At 38.7% G+C, this 12,846-nt stretch overlaps 1 protein-coding gene across 1 annotated transcript; it reads right to left on the minus strand.

The window, feature by feature from the left end:
• Positions 1-549: 549 nt before the first annotated feature.
• LOC108806956 (exocyst complex component EXO70H1) lies at positions 550-2,542 on the minus strand. The gene has a single exon (XM_018579173.2). It carries the CDS (start codon positions 2,448-2,450, stop codon positions 711-713), a length of 1,740 nt encoding a protein of 579 aa, XP_018434675.2. The 5' UTR covers positions 2,451-2,542; the 3' UTR covers positions 550-710.
• Between the last annotated feature and the right edge of the window lie 10,304 nt (positions 2,543-12,846).

Genomic DNA, 12,846 nt, shown 5'->3' on the forward strand with positions numbered 1-12,846 from the left:
AAGCTACCAAAGGTCTGAGCGGCTAACAAGTATGGTTATCAAGGGCATGAGAGCAAGATAAAGATTGGATAAACCGTGTTTCAACTTTTTGGGCAGTTCGAGACAGAATTCCCTATGATGTTTATTCGTACACCAGATCAGTTAACATGTGGAAGAAAAAAAGGAAAGTCACATTCAACCTGCATAGAATTTTTAAGAAAACAGTGAGTTTTCCTGCATCGATGCTACAGTTTGCAGGTGTTTCCGAACTTGAGTTGCGGGAGGTGCAATCATAACTCAACTGAGTTTGTGATGTCGTTGGTTTCAGAACCATCTTCTCATACAAACATAAGGTTACATTGCTGTTTGGTGAACATCATGTGATCCATGACAGTCAGGTATGAGAGAAGCTAGTGAATCTAATGAAGATTTTCATGGACAAGGTTAGTAAAATCAATGGCGAGAATTTTGAGAAAAGGTGAAGATTTTGTATCTTACATGGCTAGTCAAGAAGTATGTGATTGGATTCTAAACGCCAATAAACCACAAGACCATGCTACATACTCGAATTTTTTACCACATCTAATGATATATATTTTAAAATAACAAAATAAATCTTCCATTAGTTTCTAAATATAACTCTGATTTTTTTTTTCAACACGCCGAGCCCAACATGAACATACAAATTAACACCTAACAAGTTTTCGAACTGGGCTAATATCAAACATACTCTAAACCGAAGAATGGACCGAAGAAACGCACCCTGATCCACCCGACCCAAAATACAGATCCGAGATATAATTCCCAATATCATCAGGGGCAAATCCGATATTCTTCCGCAACCCGACCCGATACTTTTTGTAAACCTCCGTGTAAGCCGGTATAAGCATCATAGCAACCGAAACTTTAATCTCATCTCTCAATTCCGAATCCGGTACAACCCAACCGGTTTGCCTCTTATACGCTTCCTCGAACCGGTCACTAAACCCCCTAACAAACTCCTCCGCCCCATCCTCCTCCTCATCCGCCGTCGGAAGCGACGTAATCATCACCTGTCCCCACACGATCTTCTCGAATTTCGCGACGTACTTCTTCACCTTCCCTTCGTGCTTCACCAGCCAACCCTCGCTCAGAACCTCCTTCAGATTCGACGTACGGACCTTAACCACGACGTAGTGGAGATTGTTGATCAAGAAGAGGTACGAGAGAGCTACGTCGTTGTAGAGACGAGACTTCGCGTCGATCTTGCAGAGCAAAAACAGAATCAGCCACGAGATTCGTTTCGCAAGCGGAGATGACGATGACGATGATGATGACGTGGATTCCTCTTCTTCTGGAGAACCGAACGACGTCGTTTTTGCGGGGATGATCTTAGCGAGCACCTCGCTGTAATCGGCGAGGAAGACGATGTAGTTCATGACGTATCTCGTGAGCTGGTGGATCCCGCCGCCGGAGATAACCGATTTCGAAGACTCCTTCGAGATCGACGACTCGAACTCGTCGATCATCGACACCACCGCTTCCTCGAGGCTCCCCAGGGCTCCGGCGATCACCGATCTGACGGAAGACAACGTCGAATCGTAACAACCGAAAACTTCGTCGATCCTCGGCGTTAGCTCGACGAGGCACTGGTAAACGTCGAGAGTGAGGAAGATTTTCTCGGGAGTTTTCCGAGATTTCGCCACGTGTCCGGGGAAAGAGAAGAGAGCCAAAGCGCTCTGTAGAGTGATCTCGGCGAAGGAAGACTCTCTGATCGCGGACGAGGAGGAGGAGGAGGAGAAGACGTGATCGGAGAGGATCCGTTCGCCGTAGAACAGAGTCGTAACGGCTTTTCTCGCGGCTCGTAACCACGCTCTGATCTTTTTCTCCGTACTCTCCCAGTCGAGTCTCTGAACCTGCGAGAGGGTTAGATTCTCGAAACCGAGCTGCTCCAAGGCTTCGACGATGATCGAGTGACGGATCTTTTTGTAGATTTTGAAGCATTCTTTGCCGTGTCCTGATGACGTCATGCAGTCGGCGATCATCTTCAAATCCGCCATGGCTTCTGCATCATCATCTTTGGAGACGTTTCTTGAACGGACCGAGACGGATTCTGGATCGAGGTAGCGTCGGTTTGATTTTAGGATTCGGTAGAACTCTTTGGATAGATGGTTCATGGAGAGCTTTAGTAGACTCTCTGCTTTGATAAGCTTGGTGGAGGCTGGGTTCACCGAGACGAGCTTGACCATCGCGGAGTGTAAGGTGGTGACAGCTCCGATGAATCGTTTAGCTTCTTCTCTGTTTTTGTTGGAGAAGAGTGAGAAGGTGCAGCAGAAAGAAGAGGAGGAAGAAGAAGAGTCTGGCGAAATCCATTGGTGAATGGTAGCTTCAGCGTCTTTGATGCTATCTTCCATTAGAGACTCAGAGAAGCTACGGTGTGAATGTTGTTTTAGCTTTGAAGAAGAAGAAGATGTTAAAGCGAAGATCACCATCTTTTTGTTTTTGTATGTTTTGTTTCTTTCTGTTATATTTATGATTTTGAAATGATTGAATGAAGAGCTTGGAACAGTATTTATAGTGGTACGTTCTCTTTTCACTTCAACTTAATTTTAATTTAAATAAGAACAAAGAAAACGTGTGACAATGACAGGTTCGTGCTTTTTATTACATCAGTTTACTTTAGATTCACCGTGTTTCTTCAACTCATGGGATATTTAGTTAAAGTTATGTTGTAGTGTCGCCGTCCATGCAATGTAATGGAGTCGATAGATAGATATAAGAGCAACTCCATCATTAAATTTCTCCAATCTCGATTTCCTAGGTAGTTTTATATTATTTTAATTTTTTTTTTCCTTTGACTTTTTCTTTTTCTAAAAAAAAATAATAAAAAAATAATATCCGAACTTATCGCGGACTGACATCTGTCGTAGGGCCCGCAGAACAGTTAAGAATCGAGTTCATCCCACTGAACTCCCAAGGCTCAGGTTCACTAGCAAATACATATTATATTTTTTTTTTTTGGGAAACGTGTGAACCTCTTCCAACCTCTTCCATTGATATCAACGTGTTGATATCAATGGAGATGCTCTAACTGGACGAGTTTAATTGGTTAAGTTTTATTAATTGTGTGTCGTAAGTTGTAACTATGATATCAACAGCCGTACCTATCTGTTTAATTCGTCAAGTTGTTTTAGTTATGTTTGTAACTATGTTATCAAGAGCCGTACATATTTGTTTATTTAGGTTAGTAGACGAGTTTAAGACTTATCTATGATCATTCGTCATCCATTTCTTAGATAAAAATGCTTAGTCTTGTAGCAAGAACTATAATACGATAAAGAATAATGAAACAAATGAAACGGAAGTTACATGTACTTTTCTCTGTTTCTTCGTGAGCAATGGTTTCGCTAACTAAACTCAATTGATAAATAATGTATCGAACCACCACTTTATATAATGGTGGGACAGGGGACTTTTATTGGATTTATGAGTCACATGAAGTGTTACGTGCTAGCAATTCAATTAGAATATTCCATCTGACCATGCATATATAATTCTGAAAAATCACGACAAATTTACTACTTGCAAAAGAAGTCTACCGGCTGATTAATATAGGTTTTTGTTATGTTATTAAAACACAAAATAAAATTTACTATATACAATTTTTAATAGTATTAATTAATTGTTTCTGTTTCAAACTCTCACTATCGACATTTGGATGTTCTTTTGATGTAAATTGTAGGTTGTTAGATCAGCAACAATTGTTTCAAAAAAAGAAAAATCAGCAACAATTCTAAATATAAAGAGGAACCAGATTTTTGTTGCATAAAAAAAAGAGGAACCAGATAACTGAAAATATTTGAAATTGGACCGCATAACATTTTTCTGCGTGTTAGTATTAAATTTAAAATGTTGGGTACGCATAAGCCTATAATAATATTCACTTATTCAGATTTTTTTTGACTAGACTTATTCAGATCTTGATCACATAAGATCACACTGCGATCAATAAAAAGAGCAGTCTAATGAAAATGTAATAAATTCATAAGACTTCATTGTTTTCGAGACCAAACCTAGCATTCATATTTACTACTATTGTGCCAGCCTTTCCTTTTTTGATGATTACGGTGTATCATTAACATCATCCCTCCTTTTGGTTAACGTTGATGATTTCATTTACACATGTGTGATATGGGATTATGTTATCATAATGGGGAAAACACTAACTATTTTTAATTAAATCTTGCATACTAAATTCGTCAACCAAAAATATGCATTTCTTCAGGATCCAACTTTGACAATTTTCCAAAATTTTGATACAAAAACATTAAATGTAATCAAAAGCAATATATGTATTTTTATCAAAAAGCAATATATATATATATATTATATGCAGGTTTTATGCATAGAATTGATAAGCTCGAGATCGTGGCTTAACTTTAAAGGAAGTTGGTAAGTTCAACACTAAAAAGGAGGTCTAACTAAGGAGACGAAGAATGCATTCCCAAAATATATTACTACATCTATTCGTTGTTCTGGTGCGCCATTGGCTCATTTCCCATGCAAACGAGGTAAACGCCAACAATTTATAAAAATGACCATCACGTAGTTTTTTTTTTTTTTTTTGAGCAAAACCATCACGTAGTTCTTAAACTATTAAACTAGCCGCGTCAATGGCTGCTCCATTAATCTGCACAATAATAATAATAATAAAAATAATAATAATAATAATAATTGTCTTTTGATCAAAATAATAATTGTCTTTTTTTGGTCAAAAATAATAATTGTCTTAGTTTATTTTATATTTACCATGAATAAAAATATACTACTTGATGATATAACTTGATGGAGAGGCCTTCAAAAGTTGTTTGCTGACCAGCAATTTTTTGGTCAACGTGGAGTAGTTTCCACTTTGTGCTTAAAGGGAATAATAATTATATGTGCCACACCTACTGACCTACGGCTTATCAATGTACGTGTAATATAGCTTATTCTTGAAGGTTCGTGCTTTTTCTTACACCAATCTATTTAGATCCGCCATGTTTTGTCAACTCATCGGATATGTAGTATCGCCGTCAATGCAATGTAACAGAGTCAATAGATTGATATAACTGGACAAACTAGTGGTTAAATTGTATTACGGTATTATCATCAGCACCGTCCCTATTTCTGTTTAACGTTTATGTTTTCATTTACACATATGTATTTGGTTATAAAATTTGTAAAATAAATATGTTTTTGAATTATATTTAAAGTCCAATAAAGTATCAAATCTTGCGTACCAATGTTCGTCAACGAAAAATAGTCATTTCTTTAGAATCCAACTGTAATACCCCGATTTTCCAAAATATATAATAATAATAAATAAAGAAATAATCCTGAAATCTCCATTTATTACTCCACATAAATAATCTCAAATCTCCATAAATCCAATAAATAATATTAAATCCAAATAGTATAATAAATCTCAAAATCTCGGTAAAGCACAAAACCGGAAATCTGGAATAGAAATAAAGAAAACGCCCAAAAGCACCAATCCGATATCAATCACTCATGTCTGCCAGGCTCATCTGAAAGAGAAAAGAAAGAGGGATGAGCAACAGGGGAGTCACTCAGTAAGGTATGGGATGCTAACCCGCAAACCACAGACTCAGTACATAGCACTACGACTATGTAGGAATAGCTCTAGCATGAACAGACAAGATGCCTAGCACATCACACAAAACAAACAATACGCTGATGGTACATAGCTAGTCCACACACCCTGCGTTCTCCTCATACGGATATACGATATCATAATATGCGTTGATAGTCCAGACATCTCTGGACCCCCGCACTCCACCAATATGCGTCGATATGCAAACGTCTATGCACCCCGCACTACACAATATACGTCGCTAGCTCAGACGTCTCTGGCCCCCGTATTCATCCACTATGCGTCGCTAGCTCAGATGTCTCTGTGCCCCCGCACTCTATACGTCGCTAGCTCAGATTTCTCTGGGCCCCCGTACTCATATGCGTCGCTAGCCCAAATCACTCTGGGCCCCCGCACTCACCACATAGTCCTTACTATATAACTACACATATACATATATATAACAGTCTTTAACATCAATCATTTCACACAATCGTTGAATCCTCTATTATCCTATTTCCAGTTTAACAATCAAAATAATAATAAGCAACCAAGACTTTCAAACATACTCGATTCACAAAGACGGATCATGTTTCGAAACTAGACTTTCAATAATAATAGTACTAAACTAGCTCAGGATTTAACGGAATAGCCCTCACCTTAGCAACAGGCTGGAACGAACAACGGGAATGATCAACTGAGGTCAACTGCAACACGAGAGTCAATGACTTAGGCGCAGAGTCTCAGGAATAAAGTTTCCCGAAATAGAAACTTTCCTAAAATAGTAACTTTCCTAAAATAGAAACTTTCCTAAAATAGAAACTCTCCTAAATGGATTCTTATAACTAGAAATATGAAGAAGTCAAACTTACTAGAAAAATCACTGGAAACTCGATCAAAAATCTCGCCGGAAACTCGCCCGGAAAATCCCGCCGGAAGCTCGCCGGAAAAATTGACTAGTGACTGGTCGTTGAATAATTTAACAACAACTTGTCACACGCAAAGAAATACTTTGACTTGATGAGAATAAAGAAAAGAAGAGGAGTCTATTATATAGGAGAAGGGAAGTGAGTTATGAAGCTCAAACTTCCAATGTGGGACAAAAACAAAAAGAAATGGGTTTTCATTAAAATAAAACAAATGGGCCTTACTCCTAAGATCCGGGTCGTTACAATTCTCCCCCACTTAATCGGAATTCGTCCCGAATTCCAAAGAGATGAAGAAAGAACATCCACAGCTTCGAAGAAAAGAAAGATACAAAGTAATAGACGATGGAAACGAAAGAAACTTGGTCTTCACCTGCAGAAGAAAAGAAAATCAAAATCTCTAACGACTAACCGAATGATGCTCGGCAGAAGGGTGCATTTTTTTTTTCAAAAACTCCCAATCCCAAAACATTGAAAATCACTGAAATCCGAGTCCCATAAATCGCCGTCCCGGGTCAGAGCCGGGACGGAACCCCGCTCTGATACCAAATTGTAATACCCCGATTTTCCAAAATATATAATAATAATAAATAATAATAAATAAAGAAATAATCCTGAAATCTCCATTTATTACTCCACATAAATAATCTCAAATCTCCATAAATCCAATAAATAATATTAAATCTAAATAGTATAATAAATCTCAAAATCTCGGTAAAGCACAAAACCGGAAATCTGGAATAGAAATAAAGAAAACGCCCAAAAGCACCAATCCGATATCAATCACTCCTGTCTGCCAGGCTCACGTGAAAGAGAAAAGAAAGAGGGATGAGCAGCAGGGGAGTCACTCAGTGAGGTATGGGATGCTAACCCGCAAACCACAGACTCAGTACATAGCACTACGACTATGTAGGAATAGCTCTAGCATGAACAGACAAGATGCCTAGCACATCATACAAAACAAACAATACGCTGATGGTACATAGCTAGTCCACACACCCTGCGTTCTCCTCATACGGATATACGATATCATAATATGCGTCGATAGTCCAGACATCTCTGGACCCCCGCACTCCACCAATATGCGTCGATATGCAAACGTCTCTGCACCCCGCACCACACAATATACGTCGCTAGCTCAGACGTCTCTGGGCCCCCGTATTCATCCACTATGCGTCGCTAGCTCAGATGTCTCTGTGCCCCCGCACTCTATACGTCGCTAGCTCAGATTTCTCTGGGCCCCCGTACTCATATGCGTCGCTAGCCCAAATCACTCTGGGCCCCCGCACTCACCACATAGTCCTTACTATATAACTACACATATACATATATATAACAGTTTTTAACATCAATCATTTCACACAATCGTTGAATCCTCTATTATCCTATTTCCAGTTTAACAATCAAAATAATAATAAGCAACCAAGACTTTCAAACATACTCGATTCACAAAGACGGATCATGTTTCGAAACTAGACTTTCAATAATAATAGTACTAAACTAGCTCAGGATTTAACGGAATAGCCCTCACCTTAGCAACAGGCTGGAACGAACAACGGAAATGATCAACTGAGGTCAACTGCAACACGAGAGTCAATGACTTAGGCGCAGAGTCTCAGGAATAAAGTTTCCCGAAATAGAAACTTTCCTAAAATAGTAACTTTCCTAAAATAGAAACTTTCCTAAAATAGAAACTCCCCTAAATGGATTCTTATAACTAGAAATATGAAGAAGACAAACTTACTAGAAAAATCACTGGAAACTCGATCAAAAATCTCGCCGGAAACTCGCCCGGAAAATCCCGCAGGAAGATCGCCGGAAAAATTGACTAGTGACTGGTCGTTGAATAATTTAACAACAACTTGTCACACGCAAAGAAATACTTTGACTTGATGAGAATAAAGAAAAGAAGAGGAGTCTATTATATAGGAGAAGAGAAGTGAGTTATGAAGCTCAAACTTTCAATGTGGGACAAAAACAAAAAGAAATGGGTTTTCATTAAAATAAAACAAATGGGCCTTACTCCTAAGATCCGAGTCGTTACAATTCTCCCCCACTTAATCGGAATTAGTCCCGAATTCCAAAGAGATGAAGAAAAACATCCACAGCTTCGAAGAAAGAAAGATACAAAGTAATAGACGATGGAAACGAAAGAAACTTGGTCTTCACCTGCAGAAGAAAAAAAAATCAGAATCTCTAACGACTAACCGAATGATGCTCGGCAGAAGGGTGCATTTTTTTTTTCAAAAACTCCCAATCCTAAAACATTGAAAAATCACTGAAATCCGAGTCCCATAAATCGCCGTCCCGGGTCAGAGCCGGGACGGAACCCCGCTCTGATACCAAATTGTAATACCCCCGATTTTCCAAAATATATAATAATAATAAATAATAATAAATAAAGAAATAATCCTGAAATCTCCATTTATTACTCCACATAAATAATCTCAAATCTCCATAAATCCAATAAATAATATTAAATCCAAATAGTATAATAAATCTCAAAATCTCGGTAAAGCACAAAACCGGAAATCTGGAATAGAAATAAAGAAAACGCCAAAAGCACCAATCCGATATCAATCACTCCTGTCTGCCAGGCTCACCTGAAAGAGAAAAGAAAGAGGGATGAGCAGCAGGGGAGTCACTCAGTGAGGTATGGGATGCTAACCCGCAAACCACAGACTCAGTACATAGCACTACGACTATGTAGGAATAGCTCTAGCATGAACAGACAAGATGCCTAGCACATCACACAAAACAAACAGTACGCTGATGGTACATAGCTAGTCCACACACCCTGCGTTCTCCTCATACGGATATACGATATCATAATATGCGTCGATAGTCCAGACATCTCTGGACCCCCGCCTCCACCAATATGCGTCGATATGCAAACGTCTCTGCACCCCGCACCACACAATATACGTCGCTAGCTCAGACGTCTCTGGGCCCCCGTATTCATCTACTATGCGTCGCTAGCTCAGATGTCTCTGTGCCCCCGCACTCTATACGTCGCTAGCTCAGATTTCTCTGGGCCCCCGTACTCATATGCGTCGCTAGCCCAAATCACTCTGAGCCCCCGCACTCACCACATAGTCCTTACTATATAACTACACATATACATATATATAACAGTCTTTAACATCAATCATTTCACACAATCGTTGAATCCTCTATTATCCTATTTCCAGTTTAACAATCAAAATAATAATAAGCAACCAAGACTTTCAAACATACTCGATTCACAAAGACGGATCATGTTTCGAAACTAGACTTTCAATAATAATAGTACTAAACTAGCTCAGGATTTAACGGAATAGCCCTCACCTTAGCAACAGGCTGGAACAAACAACGGAAATGATCAACTGAGGTCAACTGCAACACGAGAGTCAATGACTTAGGCGCAGAGTCTCAGGAATAAAGTTTCCCGAAATAGAAACTTTCCTAAAATAGTAACTTTCCTAAAATAGAAACTTTCCTAAAATAGAAACTCCCCTAAATGGATTCTTATAACTAGAAATATGAAGAAGACAAACTTACTAGAAAAATCACTGGAAACTCGATCAAAATCTCGCCGGAAACTCGCCGGAAAATCCCGCAGGAAGCTCGCCGGAAAAATTGACTAGTGACTGGTCGTTGAATAATTTAACAACAACTTGTCACACGCAAAGAAATACTTTGACTTGATGAGAATAAAGAAAAGAAGAGGAGTCTATTATATAGGAGAAGGAAGTGAGTTATGAAGCTCAAACTTCCAATATGGGACAAAAACAAAAAGAAATGGGTTTTTATTAAAATAAAACAAATGGGCCTTACTCCTAAGATCCGGATCGTTACAATTCTCCCCCACTTAATCGGAATTCGTCCCGAATTCCAAAGAGATGAAGAAAGAACATCCACAGCTTCGAAGAAAAGAAAGATACAAAGTAATAGACGATGGAAACGAAAGAAACTTGGTCTTCACCTGCAGAAGAAAAGAAAATCAGAATCTTAACGACTAACCGAATGATGCTCGGCAGGAGGGTGCATTTTTTTTTCAAAACTCCCAATCCCAAAACATTGAAAATCATTGAAATCCGAGTCCCATAAATCGCCGTCCCGGGTCAGAGCCGGGACGGAACCCCGCTCTGATACCAAATTGTAATACCCCGATTTTCCAAAATATATAATAATAATAAATAATAATAAATAAAGAAATAATCCTGAAATCTCCATTTATTACTCCACATAAATAATCTCAAATCTCCATAAATCCAATAAATAATATTAAATCCAAATAGTATAATAAATCTCAAAATCTCGGTAAAGCACAAAACCGGAAATCTGAAATAGAAATAAAGAAAACGCCCAAAAGCACCAATCCGATATCAATCACTCCTGTCTGCCAGGCTCACCTGAAAGAGAAAAGAAAGAGGGATGAGCAACAGGGGAGTCACTCAGTGAGGTATGGGATGCTAACCCGCAAACCACAGACTCAGTACATAGCACTACGACTATGTAGGAATAGCTCTAGCATGAACAGACAAGATGCCTAGCACATCACACAAAACAAACAATACGCTGATGGTACATAACTAGTCCACACACCCTGCGTTCTCCTCATACGGATATACGATATCATAATATGCGTCGATAGTCCAGACATCTCTGGACCCCCGCACTCCACCAATATGCGTCGATATGCAAACGTCTATGCACCCCGCACCACACAATATACGTCGCTAGCTCAGACGTCTCTGGGCCCCCGTATTCATCCACTATGCGTCGCTAGCTCAGATGTCTCTGTGCCCCCGCACTCTATACGTCGCTAGCTCAGATTTCTCTGGGCCCCCGTACTCATTTGCGTCGCTAGCCCAAATCACTCTGGGCCCCCGCACTCACCACATAGTCCTTACTATATAACTACACATATACATATATATAACAGTCTTTAACATCAATCATTTCACACAATCGTTGAATCATCTATTATCCTATTTCCAGTTTAACAATCAAAATAATAATAAGCAACCAAGACTTTCAAACATACTCGATTCACAAAGACGGATCATGTTTCGAAACTAGACTTTCAATAATAATAGTACTAAACTAGCTCAGGATTTAACGGAATAGCCCTCACCTTAGCAACAGGCTGGAACGAACAACGGAAATGATCAACTGAGGTCAACTGCAACACGAGAGTCAATGACTTAGGCGCAGAGTCTCAGGAATAAAGTTTCCCGAAATAGAAACTTTCCTAAAATATTAACTTTCCTAAAATAGAAACTTTCCTAAAATAGAAACTCCCCTAAATGGATTCTTATAACTAGAAATATGAAGAAGACAAACTTACTAGAAAAATCACTGGAAACTCGATCAAAAATCTCGCCGGAAACTCGCCCGAAAAATCCCGCCGGAAGCTCGCCGGAAAAATTGACTAGTGACTGGTCGTTGAATAATTTAACAACAACTTGTCACACGCAAAGAAATACTTTGACTTGATGAGAATAAAGAAAAGAAGAGGAGTCTATTATATAGGAGAAGGGAAGTGAGTTATGAAGCTCAAACTTCCAATGTGGGACAAAAACAAAAAGAAATGGGTTTTCATTAAAATAAAACAAATGGGCCTTACTCCTAAGATCCGGGTCGTTACACCAACTTTGACCTATTTTGTAATATATATAAAACATTACATTTATGCAGTTTATACATATAATTTATACTCTCATGGCTTAATATAAGGAAGTTGGTATCTTTCAACTTTTCAAAGGAAGCCTAACCAAGGAGACGAATACATTCCCTAATATATTATTACATGTAGCCGTTATTCTGGTCCGGTCCGGTATTGGCTCATTTCCCACGAAAACGGGGGGGGGGGATGGAATAAAATATAAAGACCATCGCGTAGTTTTAGAACTATATTCTTACGTATTTTTCCCAATCCCCAATTCATAATATTAGTCTCAGGAGGCAAACCACTACACTAGCCGCGTCAATGGGTGCTCCACTAAAATCTGCTCAAAAACAGTAAAAACAGTAATAATAATAATAATACTCATAGTTTTTTTTTTTATTTGTTATGAATAAAAATACTACTTGATGATACTCTATATATTAAAAAGAAAAAGTCTCTCACTCTTTTTTTTTGTAAAAAAAAGTCTCTCACTCTTGAGACTAAATAAATTATTTGCTCACCAGTTATTTTTTGTGTCGAACTGGATTACTTTCCATTTTGTGCTGAATTGAGAAGTAATTATGAGCCACACCTACGGACTATATTATATCAAATGCACGTAATATGGCTTATTATCCGTTGGATCCACCAATCTCCCAAAATTGCATTTTGAT

Source organism: Raphanus sativus, chromosome 6, assembly GCF_000801105.2.
Source record: "Raphanus sativus cultivar WK10039 chromosome 6, ASM80110v3, whole genome shotgun sequence".
Taxonomy (NCBI): domain Eukaryota; kingdom Viridiplantae; phylum Streptophyta; class Magnoliopsida; order Brassicales; family Brassicaceae; genus Raphanus; species Raphanus sativus.